The sequence below is a fragment of the Neoarius graeffei genome, chromosome 14, assembly GCF_027579695.1.
Source record: "Neoarius graeffei isolate fNeoGra1 chromosome 14, fNeoGra1.pri, whole genome shotgun sequence".
NCBI lineage: Eukaryota > Metazoa > Chordata > Actinopteri > Siluriformes > Ariidae > Neoarius > Neoarius graeffei.
This window is the reverse complement of record NC_083582.1, coordinates 686,092-698,895: the sequence shown is the minus strand read 5'-3', so window position 1 is coordinate 698,895 and position 12,804 is coordinate 686,092. Positions and strand designations below refer to the sequence as shown.

The following is a 12,804-nucleotide window of genomic DNA, read 5'->3' as shown; positions in this document are numbered from 1 at the left end:
CATGTTGGTAAAACTTCGGCAGTACAGTCTTCAAGTTGGCCTTATTAAAGTCTCCTGCAATTACGTGAACACTGTCAGGGTGGGCCCGCTGCTGTTTGTTTACGGTGTTCAGCAGGAGAGAGAGCGCTGTGTTTACACTGGCATCGGGTGGAATATACACAGCTGTGACAATCACTACAGTTAGCTCTCTCGGTAGAAAAAAAGGCCGGCATCTTACAGACATGTACTCGAGGTCTGGGGAACAGTGTTTATCTATAATTGTTCCGTTGTTACGCCAATTATCATGCACGTAAATACAGAGCCCCCCTCCTCTGCTCTTACTGGAGTCCTCAGTCCTGTCCCAGCGGAGCAGAGTGAGGCCTGCTAGCTACAAGCTAGCATCGGGTATTTCCGGATGAAGCCAAGTTTCGGTGATAATTAAAACACAGCAGTCCCGAACATAGCGATTTCCAGCGAGTTGTAATTCCAGATCATCCGTTTTATGCACCAGGGATCTGGCATTGGAGAGATACAGGCTTGGTAGAGGTGGCTTGTGTGGTTGTTTTCTTAGCCTTAGCATAGCACCGAACCTGCGGCCCCGCTTCTGCTTCCTCTCCCTCCTCCGTCTGCGCCGCCTCCTAGACCCGACAACAATCCACGGAGAGCCCGGCGGTCTCGTTATGTCATCTGGGATGTCATGCTTGTAGTGAAAGTCACTTGAAACAGATATCTGGTGTTGGTCACCGATGACCAAAAGTGACTGGCGGGTGTACCGGATGTTCGCAGAACTGATGGTGCACAAACAAGCAAGAAAGAAATATAAAAACAAACAAAAAAAGAGCACTGAAAAGGAGAGCCGTGAGCCGCTGCAACCACATGTGCCGCCATCTTGGAACCTAAACATACATACATACATACTATGTATGCATGTATAGATGAATAATAATAATAATAATAATAATAAAGTCCTGATAACTGTAATGTGGCCATGAGGCAGTGATGTGCAGTACAGGATAAAATATCAAGTTATATTTTATTCCAACTGCGTCTGTTTAACAACATTGTTTTTTCCCTGCAGAAAAGTCAGTGTTTTATTATTTTATTTCTAACTGTAAAATGTGTCATTTTTATGCTTATCTTTTATGTTTTTATTGTTTTATCTATCTATCTATATTTATTTATATATATTTCTCCACGCTGGAACACGAACACATGAATAACGAGCGACATGAGTAAGAAGGAAGTCGCCTGAACAGCAGATGATTATCAGCCAATCAGAAGCGCAGAACTGGGTGGCATCAAGCTGACTGACCAATAGGAGCGCGACCGCTTACAGCGCTTCAGTCTGTTATTTAAGTCAACAACACACGCACGCGCTGTCTCACGCCTTCTCATTCCGCTGTGAAGTTCATTTCTGCGCATTTCAGCTCCGCGGCGGTAATAACGGGCGGTGAGTAACGCACTGACTGCTCATTCACTTACACACGCGCGGGGGCCGCCGGTGGACCGCAGCCACTGACTTTATTAGTGTTTATTATCACACGGCATGAAAATATATTTTAATGGTGAACATGACTAAAGTGACATTTTAACTCGAGGCTGTGTGTGTGTGTGTGTGAGAGAGAGAGAGAGAGAGAGTGTGTGTGAGTGAGAGAGAGAAAACCAGTCAAAAGTTTGTACACCCTTACTCATTCACAGGTGTTTCTGTATTGTGACTCTTTACATTGTAGAACTGAATACATCAAAACTATGAAATATCTGGGACATATATGGAATTATGTAGTAAGCAAAAAAGTGTTTAAAAAACAATATAAATATATATATATTTCATATTTTAGATCCTTCAAAGTATCCAGTGTTTAACTGGACGCTTAGCACACTATTGGCATTTTCTTAACCAGCTTCATGAAGTAGTCACCTGGAATGCTTTTCAGTTAACAGGTGTGTCTCGTCAAAAGGTCTTAAGCTGAGTTTCTTGCCTTCTTGATGCCTTTGAGACCATCGGTTGTTATGTTGAGGTGGTAATGGTATACAGTAAAAAGCTCTATTTGATAATCCAGATCATGTCAAAACTGCTCTGCTAAGTAAAGAGAGACAATGGTCCATCATTAAGACGTTAAGGTCAGTCAGTCCAAAAAATTGCAAGAACTTTGTATCTTCAAGTGCAGTTGCAAAAACCATCAAATGCTATGGATGAAACTGGCTTTCACGAGGACTGTCCCAGGAAAGCAAGACCAAGACTTCACCAATTAACATCACCTCAGATTAGAGCTGATCTGGACGTTTCACAGAGGTCAAGTCAGATACAGCTCAACTGTTCAGAGGAGAACATGTGAATCAGGCCTTCATGGTCAAATTGCTGTAAATAAACCATTACTGAGGGAGGCCAATAACAAGAAGAGAATTGCTTGGGCCAAGAAACACGAGGAGTGGCCCTCAGACCAGTGGAAATCTGTACTTCTGATGAGGCCAAATTTAAGACTTTTAGATCCAATCACTGTGTTTTTGTGAGTCGCAGAGAAGGGGATGGCCGCACAACCAACAACCTTCATTATGCAGATGACATTGTTCTGATTGCTACGTCACCGGAACAGCTGCAGCAACTGGTAGATAAAGTTGACACAGTCTCAAGAGAATAGTCTCTCGAGATCAACCCCACCAAAAGGAAGACCATGCCAGCGACCTGAGAGGTAGACGCAATCAACTTCAACTGCAATGGTGTGCTACTTTAACAAGTCAGCTCGTTCAAGTACCTTGGGGCGTATATCTACCGGGATGCTAACTGCAGCAAGGAAATCCATCGTCAGTTTGGCATAGCTAGAACAACCATCAAAGTTTTAGCCAAACTCTGGTAAGATCGAGCCCTCAGTAAATCCCTGAAGGTCAAACTTCTTGAAACACTCATTTGGCCTATTGCAGCCTATGGTGCTGAAAGTTGGACCTTCAGGAAAGATATGAAGTGCATCGAGGCATTTGAGTTGTTCAGATACCGCAGGATTTTACAGGTTAGCTGGGTAGAACATAGGACTAATGAGTTTATTGTGCAGGAACTGAACACCCAAAGGAAACTCCTGCCTGTTATCGCCAAATGTAAGCTAGCTTATTTTGACCACATAACAAGAGCTGGAGGTCTAACATGTACTAGCCTGGAGGGCCGGGTGGAGGGGACTAGATCAAGAGGTCAGCCTAAGAGGAGATGGATCGATGACGTTCAAGACTGGATGGGCCTGACCGGTGCCGTGTGCCCTGCCTTGGCACGGGACAGGCAGGGTTGGAGGAGTGCGTGTGCGTCTCCCAGGATCACTGACCCTCAAACATGAGGATGGCGAGAGAGAGAGAGAGAGAGAAGGGGAATGGATGGTATCTGCATGTGTGGTTCCCACAGTGAAGCATGGAGGAGGTGTGATGGTGTGGGGTGCTGTGCCTGAGACACTGTTGGCCATTTCTTCAAACTTGAAGGCACACTCAATTAGCTTCTCTACCACAGCATTCTGCAGCAACTTTTAGCTTTATATGAATGCTGTTTTAACTGGTGTTTGGTGTTTTTATTTTTTTCCCTCTCTGCCACAAGCTGAGGTTCTTCTGAAAACAGTCTCTGCCCCAAAAGGAAAACAGAGTGGTTTTAAGACTTGTCTTCCTGATTATTGTTGTAATGTCCAGAACATTATCTTTGCAGTTTGAACGTGTGGAAATGATGGCGGCTGATGGATCTGCAGGACTGCTGGAGGACGAGTGTGATCTTCAAGAAACTCACACACACTCACATAATCAGAGTAGAGATGCTCCAGTGGTGTTGGTGTGGAGAAACGTGGTGCTGATGAGTGTACTTCACATTGCGGCTGTGTACGCACTTTTCCTCATCCCTTCGGCTTCAGCATACACACTGCTGTGGAGTGAGTCCGTATACTTTTGTTTACCTTGCGCCATAATCTTTTCATGCATCACACTTTACAATTACATTACAATCTAATCACATGCTCAGATCTCCAAAGAGCATGGATGGCATGAGGGGGGTGGCCAGTGAAGCTCTAGTTTAAAGCATGGCACCTCTGTAAGACATTAGTCAAAGTCAAACTTTGTCATTCAGACCATACAACAAGCAGTGTACGGCTGAAAGAAATTACGTTTCCCCACATGCCAATGTGCTGGTATGTACAATAAACATGTTACAGTAAATGCACACAAGACAACAATAGGTAAACATACTACAACCCCGATTCCAAAAAAGTTGGGACAAAGTACAAATTGTAAATAAAAATGGAATGCAATGATGTGGAAGTTTCAAAATTCCATATTTTATTCAGAATAGAACATAGATGACATATCAAATGTTTAAACTGAGAAAATGTATCATTTAAAGAGAAAAATTAGGTGATTTTAAATTTCATGACAACAACACATCTCAAAAAAGTTGGGACAAGGCCATGTTTCCCACTGTGAGACATCCCCTTTTCTCTTTACAACAGTCTGTAAACGTCTGGGGACTGAGGAGACAAGTTGCTCAAGTTTAGGGAGAGGAATGTTAACCCATTCTTGTCTAATGTAGGATTCTAGCTGCTCAACTGTCTTAGGTCTTTTTTGTCGTATCTTCCGTTTTATGATGCGCCAAATGTTTTCTATGGGTGAAAGATCTGGACTGCAGGCTGGCCAGTTCAGTACCCGGACCCTTCTTCTACGCAGCCATGATGCTGTAATTGATGCAGTATGTGGTTTGGCATTGTCATGTTGGAAAATGCAAGGTCTTCCCTGAAAGAGACGTCGTCTGCAGTGTTTCCCCTAGAAAATGTTTGAAGGTGCGGTGGCAAGACCTGCGGTCAGACATCCCACCCCAGTACGAGGATAAAAACAGCCAACAGCACAGAAGGCTATACATAGATTAATCCATCGGTCATGACTTTAGCCCACAACATGCCAGCACATAACTGTGCAGAATAAAATGCTAAAACAGCCAACAGTACACAACAAAAGCACCTCGGTAGTAGGCTAACTCAACTTAAACAACTTGCTTGTATCAGTACCAATGCAGTATAGAAACATTGAAAATAGAGGAAGCAGTGCACTCGGCGGTGCTAATAGAAGTAACCAATGACTTGCGCTTAAAACTTCCCAAAGGCCTGCCTGCATCTGTCATTGTCCTGCACGAACTCCTTTGCAATGGCTGTCATGTCAGTTTGTTCCAGAATGTCACGGTGAATATGGCAGTTCATCAAGTCATTCAGTCTCTTTTGTGTCATTGTGGATCGGAGGTATGATTTCAGTCGACGAAGTGTGGAAAGCGAACGCTCTGCTGATGCCGAGGGCACGAAGGCCAAAAGCCAGGGCACCGAGGCCATAAAATAAAACAATGATTTTAAGTTCATGTCTATAACGAATTTAATTTAAGGACTAATGACTCTTCTGAGGAAGATTGGAGTCCTGGTCAAAACTATCAAGCAGGTAAAGAAACATCTACAATATTATGTCTGAAGATAAGAAAATATTGAAGACATCTAAATTTATCAATCCATCACTCACTTCAAAAACTGTAAAACTTATTAAACCCATGTCCTCCCATAATTTCTGTTCAATTGACACCGAATGTGCAAGAGCGTCTTCAGACTGTACTACTACGCAGATTTTTGATTCATCAAAATTGAGCCTGGAGTTCATCAAAATGTTTGACTGTAAATGGAACATATACTAGCATGCAGGCTACTGATTAACCCATAAGAGCCCAGACCGATTTCTCAATCAAGGAAAATTATTGAGGAAATAAAATGAACTAAATAGACGACAAAGAAAATATCTCTGACCTTTTATTTTTTAAAATAGCGCTTTCATGTCTCAAGATCTGAAATATTAAATTGCAAATTTGCGGAACACTGCAACACTATTACACTGTTAACCCCAAAGTTCATTCTATGCAAACAGTTTGAGTAAATTCCACTTTTAAAGATTAGTTTTACTGCATTACTTAAACAGTGTGAGTATATGAAGAGTATATGAGACAGTCATTGGGTTGCTCATTTTTGTAATTTAAACAAAACTATCGTGTTTTACCTCAGGCCACAGTGCTGCCCTGTTGTGATCGGCTCAAAACTCAAGACAAGTTGAGTTGACGGCTACAGAGGAAGTTGCGCCATTTTCTAATTTACACAGAGCAATTTAAGGTCTTTGCACTTTTGACAGCAAGCTAATTAGCATGTTACTGGCTACAGTCGAGTCAGTACTCGGCACGTTAAAAGTGGGTCAACGTTGTAACGACATAACGTTACTGTACAAGCAATGCTTATTTAACGGTAACAAACTTAAGCCCTATATGTTGAAACTCCTCTCTTATTCGTTCGTTCATTTATCACACAGTCTTACCTCAGTCAACTTCTTCCCTCCTGTGAAAATTCAACGTCAGACGCAGACACAAGTGGGCGGGGGATGCGTTTGAGCCAAGTCTCCTGATTGGCTGGTGGTAGATTGGTGGGCGGGGGATGCGTTTGAGCCAAGTCTCCTGATTGGCTGGTGATAGATTGGTGTCATTATAGCGCGTCGGAGCGGTTCATGCCAGGCTCGAGTCCGCTGATCGTCAAAAAATATTGGTTTAGCCTATTTTTTTTTTTTAAATAGGACTGCCTAGGGGTGCTACGGAATTCCTGAAGGTGCGGCGGCAAAAATCAAGGTGCGGTGGCCTGCCGCAGCCAATTGTACATAGCGGAAACCCTGGTCTGGATGGGAGCATATGTTGCTCTAGAACCTGGATATACCTTTCAGCATTGATGGTGTCTTTCCAGATGTGTAAGCTGCCCATGCCGCACGCACTAATGCAACCCCATACAGGGTTCTCCACGGATTGAAAATATAGGGGGGTGGGGGTCAATCAGATGACTTTGAAACAAATTTGCATAAATTTACATATGTCATTTGCAAAAAAATTTGCATAAAATACTCATCTCATCTCATTATCTCTAGCTGCTTTATCCTTCTACAGGGTCGCAGGCAAGCTGGAGCCTATCCCAGCTGACTATGGGCGAAAGGCGGGGTTCACTCTGGACAAGTCGCCAGGTCATCACAGGGCTGACACATAGACACAGACAACCATTCACACTCACATTCACACCTACGCTCAATTTAGAGTCACCAGTTAACCTAGCCTGCATGTCTTTGGACTGTGGGGGAAACCGGAGCACCCGGAGGAAACCCACGCGGACACGGGGAGAACATGCAAACTCCACACAGAAAGGCCCTCGCCGGCCCCGGGGCTCGAACCCAGGACCCGAACCCAGGACCTTCTTGCTGTGAGGCGACAGCGCTAACCACTACACCACCGTGCCGCCCTGCATAAAATACTCTCAAATAGTAATAATTTAGAATAGAGGAATCAATTGGACTGGTACAAAACACATCGTACATCAAACATTACACACTTACACATCATATTCAGACACATTATTTGAAATGGAACTGGAAAAAATATTTTTTTTATTTCGCAAACTACAAAAAAAGAACAGAAAAGTACAGAAGTTTTTGTATTAACTATATTCACACTGCTCCACAAAAGCTGACATTGTTTGAAATGGAAATGTAATTAGAAGCACCACTGGAAAAAATTACATTTTTTTTTTTAGAGAGTAAAGTACATTGAAAAGATGTTGTTTTAACTATATTAACACTGCTCCATGGCTATTTGCCGCACCAACTTTGAACTTCTTGTTTTTATCCTTTATTTCTCTGCCGACAATAACAGTTATCTCGAACTTGGTGTCGATTCACACATTGTTATAAAGGCGTCTGTGGCAGCGGGGGCGTGGTCAAGCATCAGCCTGTGACAGGAGGGCGGAGTCAGGGAAGGTAAGTGGCAGAATCACTACACCTGTCGTTAATTAATGTGTTTTGTGTGTCTTCCCGGTGACCGCGCCCTATTTAAGGAGAGAGAGCGAGAGCAGAGGGAGCTCTCTCCCCAACCAGACAGCTGATGTGTGTGCACGTGTGAGAGTATATATGAACGCTGAAAAGCTGAATAAGAGAGTTTTGTGAACTCAGTTCTGGCCTGCCGTCCTTCTGTGCTCCACCCACCTACACGAACTGTCACAGTGGTGCTGAAACCCGGGAGAGCACAGAAGGACGGCAGGCCAGAACTGAGTTCACAAAACTCTCTCTTATTCAGCTTTTCAGCGTTCATATATACTTTCACACGCGCACACGCATCAGCCGTCTGGTTGTGGAGAGAGCTCTCTCTCCTTAAATAGGGCACGGTCACTGGGAAGACAAACAAACACATTAATTAACGACAGGTGTAGTGATTCTGCCACTTACCTTCCCTGACTCCGCCCTCCTGTCACAGACTTGACCACGCCCCCGCTGCCACAGCGTGTTATCTCCTGGTGCAAGAGCAATGTGTCAAAAACGCCGAAGTGTGAAACGCTTTTCTTAGACTATAATCGTCAGACTGACTAAACTAATTGCTGGTAAATGAGTTTCACACTCGGGTGTTGTCGCATGGTCGGTACTCCAACAGAGAAAGGCTATCTGTCACAAAGAAAACAAAGGGACGTCTCTTCCTTTTGTAAAGGGGCGGCAGAAATTAAAGGGGGGCGGGAATCACAGAAAGGGGGGCGGGAATCACAGAAAGGGGGGGGCCCACCCCTCTAAAACCCCTCGTGGAGAACCCTGCCATACCATCAGAGATGCAGGCTTCTGAACTGAGCGCTGATAACTAGGGATCGACCGATATGTTTTTTTCAGGGCCGATACCGATTATTATGGAATTGGGATGCCGATAACCGATATGTGCAACCGATAAATGTAAACATTATAATTCACATGAAATTAAACATAGCACACACTGACACAGACGTTCATATCCATGAAATGTATGTTTAATTGTAAAATTGAACATGAAATTTTGTGCAGGGAGATGCCAGCAGCATTTGTACAATAAAGTCAAACATTAGTTAGAATAAAATGAGAAATAAAATAATAATAAAATAAATATTCACCAATAAAAAAATAAATCACTCCCTACTATATTACAGCTCACCATTTTCAGTGGAAAATAAATGAAAATACACTCTGGATTCTTTTACACTAAGAACTAAGTAAGACTTACCAACTTCAAGTAGTTTTTAAATAACAAATCAAGTGTAGGGAGCTGCCTGCAGCATTTTTTAAAAAGTAAAATCAAACATACAGTAAAGTAGGCCATCACTCCCTATTAGGAACGGCTGCTCCTTTAAGAGTATATCGCTTTCCGAATCAGAAGCGCTAGCGAGAAGAATCACTTGCGCAAAAATTATAAATACTAGTCACACCTGGCGTGTTTAAATGTTCAAACAGCGCTTTATAAAGTTGCCTTGACCGCCTCTCTGTATGGCTGTCATTCTACTGTTCGAGTAGAACTACTGACACATTCACAACGTTTCCAGACGGGGATTTAAAAATGACTGCAGCCTACGTTATGCTGTTTCAGCGAGACTAGTTGGTTGTAGGCTAATTCAAGTGCTTCCTTCCGTAAGCTAAGTTTGCCTGGCTACACAGATGCAAATGGACAATTTTAATGAGTAGTAGATGAAGAATGTAAACATATAATGATGTTGTGCTTTTGCAACTTGTGTGTTTGTGACTTATTGCGGCAAAAGCAGCGTGTCCTTACCTTGAAACAGTTCAGAGTGTTTAGCTGCGCGTGTCGGTTGGCTATAGACCCTTTTCAGTCACGTGACCTTCGTAAACGCGACCGCCATTTTGGACATGTAGTGGACTTCGGCTCGAATCAGTTTGAATGCGAGGAAGGCGACAAACGAAAAACATAAAAGAAAAAGGAGCGAGATGCAGAAAACACCTTCACTATCCAGCGACGTAGGGCATTTACAGGGCGAGCAGAGGGAGAGGTATTTGCAAAATTTGAGGTTAGCAGGCTTAGAGAACGACGTTTACCTGCTTCCACCAGGATTGTTCACTGACGTACGGAAGTACACGAAGCCCTCGTCTTTACCTGACTTCGGCCCACATGATCTGTATACCTATGTCATTAAAAACCCATCGCCATACACAGGTATTGATCTGAAAGCGTATAAGAGTTTGGATACCTACAGATATTTTGTGTCAGGCTGGGTAACATGCCTACATCAGCGGGTCGTCCCTGGAGCCGGTGGTCGCCATCTTATTACAGCTAAGGTTTGTTCACATTTTCATTTACTTTCGGTCCTCAGGATAAACAAAATGTTATTAAATGTCATTGAAATAACTTCTTAGTCTGTTGAGACATGGCCCGTTATAAATTTGCTGTTACCAGGCAATGACCAAGAACTGTATTATTAGGGTCGGTGTCTGTGTTGTAGCAGTGTACTAGCAGCTAGCTGTTAGCACTAGTTAATGTCAACAACATAGTAGCTAGTATGTTACTGTAGCAATGTTTACATTCAGTCATTTGGATGACTGTTAAAACCTTTCAGTCTCAAGTTTTTCGCTTTACTGTATTTACTAGTTTAGTGTAATTATGATCCGGCAGCTATTTACACCGGATCCAGTGTAAATAGCTGCCGGAGCCGACGTCCGAGGTTCCGGAGCGCGCTCCGGCTTGCTCCCCTCAAATTAAGCCCTGTACAGGTAAATAGCTCCGGCAGCTATTTACACTGGATCCAGTGTAAATAGCTGCCGGATCATAATTACAGTAAACTAGTAAATACAGTAAAGGAAAAACTTGAGACTGAAAGGTTTTAACAGTCATCCAAATGACTGAACGCAAACATTGCTACAGTAACATACTAGCTACTATGTTGTTGACATTAGCTAGTCAACAATAGCTACTACAGAAGAACAAAGAGGTTACAATGGGTTATTTTAACCTATTTGGTTACACACTCGCCGCCACAGAATGTTAACAGCAATGTAATGCCTTTTCTGGCTAATTTTATTCGTCTTACCTCCAACAAAGTGGTCACTACACAAGCGTTGGTATGCCGAGGGCTGCCAATCTTTCCTGTTAATGGTCGCTATCCATCTTCTCCGTCGGGATCCGATAAAATGATAAACCTTGCCTTGTTTGTTGATGGTTACTACATCCAGGTACACAACAATATAGTGGCATGATGGAAGTCTTGCTGAAAGTAAAAACTTTCTTTGCTGCCGTTCCTCAATGTTGGCTGTGGTAAACTACTGGTAGTACATGTCCAAAATGGCGGCCACGTTTGTCGTGATGTCACGTGAAAAGGGTCTATATCTCTTGTGCCAAACAAATCAGATGTTGTGGTGGGCGGGACCGTGTTCTTGAACTCAGAGAGGCGAGTGCAGGAAAGGACGTGCAGTGACAGTCGCGTTAGGAACGAAATGGCTGCAAAAAGGCATGTTATCGGCATATCGGTGGAAATTATGGCCGATACCGATAACCCTAAAAATGCGGAATATCGGCCCGATATATCGGCCAGGCCGATTATCGGTCGACCCCTACTGATAACAACTCGGGTCGTCCTTCTCCTCTTTAGTCCGAATGACACGGCGTCCCTAATTTCCATAAAGAACTTCAAATTTTGATTCGTCTGACCACAGAACAGTTTTCCACTTTGCCACAGTCCATTTTAAATGAGCCTTGGCCCAGAGAAGACGTCTGCGCTTCTGGATCATGTTTAGATACGGCTTCTTCTTTGAACTATAGAGTTTTAGCTGGCAACGGCGGATGGCACGGTGAATTGTGTTCACAGATAATGTTCTCTGGAAATATTCCTGAGCCCATTTTGTGATTTCCAATACAGAAGCATGCCTGTATGTGATGCAGTGCCGTCTAAGGGCCCGAAGATCACGGGCACCCAGTATGGTTTTCCGGCCTTGACCCTTACGCACAGAGATTCTTCCAGATTCTCTGAATCTTTTGATGATATTATGCACTGTAGATGATGATATGTTCAAACTCTTTGCAATTTTACACTGTCGAACTCCTTTCTGATATTGCTCCACTATTTGTCGGCGCAGAATTAGGGGGATTGGTGATCCTCTTCCCATCTTTACTTCTGAGAGCCGCTGCCACTCCAAGATGCTCTTTTTATACCCAGTCATGGGTCAATGACGGATAAGGATTTTCAACTTGCAAATTTTAAAATATAAAAAAATATTAATTTCTATTGAGAATGTTCAAATATTTACAATGTCAGGTATGCATAAATCTATTTTTGATATTCATATTGGGCATTTTTAGGGGTTTTTTTTTTTTTTTAAATGTACACGAATTGGCTACAACCTTAAAAAATGTCATGTGGTGCGACCGAGAATAACCTTAAAATTGTTTTATTTTCCAAAACATGGTTTGGATATTAATCTAAGTTCTGAGTAGTATGATGTGTATAGAAACAACCCATTGACATTTATTTTGACTTTTAATGAATATTGTTATTTTCTTTTGATGTCCAATATGGCAGTCACCTGCTTGCATCTAATTAAAACAAGACTTTTCCTTATAAAATGTACAAAATGAAGAAAAAATACCTGAAGAACAACATCCACCCAAGTAAACTTTGTCAGTTATTAAAATTCCAGCCATAGAAGTGAAATGTCATATTCTTATTTTGAGAAAATTACTGCTATTTTTGGTCGTGCCATATGATGCATGGTCGCACCAAATGACAGGAAATCCTCATATTGGCAAAACAAATAGCAATAAATTAGTAACAGATAAAGTGCAGGCAACATGTATGATTAAATCAAATTTTATTGCCTTTTAACACTCAGTGAAAATGAAAATTTAATCTTTTTTTCCATTTCATGTCTACTTCTTTTCACAACATTGTCATTTCAGTTTTCACTTTTTCTCATTCACAACAGTGCACAACAAGTCTACAACATGTGCAAAGTTTTTGTCTCCATTAG

At 42.5% G+C, this 12,804-nt stretch overlaps 1 protein-coding gene across 4 annotated transcripts in view; it reads left to right on the top strand.

Moving 5' to 3' along the window:
- LOC132897859 (acyl-CoA desaturase 1-like) overlaps positions 1-12,804 on the top strand; it is an 86,417-nt gene that overhangs the window by 37,192 nt on the left and 36,421 nt on the right. Inside the window, exons 1-2 of one of the 4 annotated variants that reach the window (XM_060939102.1) lie at positions 1,181-1,429; positions 3,656-3,872. The exons of 1 other annotated variant lie outside the window; for it this stretch is intronic. In XM_060939102.1, coding sequence (XP_060795085.1) covers positions 3,671-3,872 — 202 coding nt within the window. In that variant the 5' untranslated portion in view covers positions 1,181-1,429; positions 3,656-3,670. Of the gene's footprint in view, positions 1-1,180; positions 1,430-3,655; positions 3,873-12,804 lie in introns of those variants that run through there. 2 more of the 4 variants (XM_060939099.1, XM_060939100.1) reach the window with 2 other exon arrangements.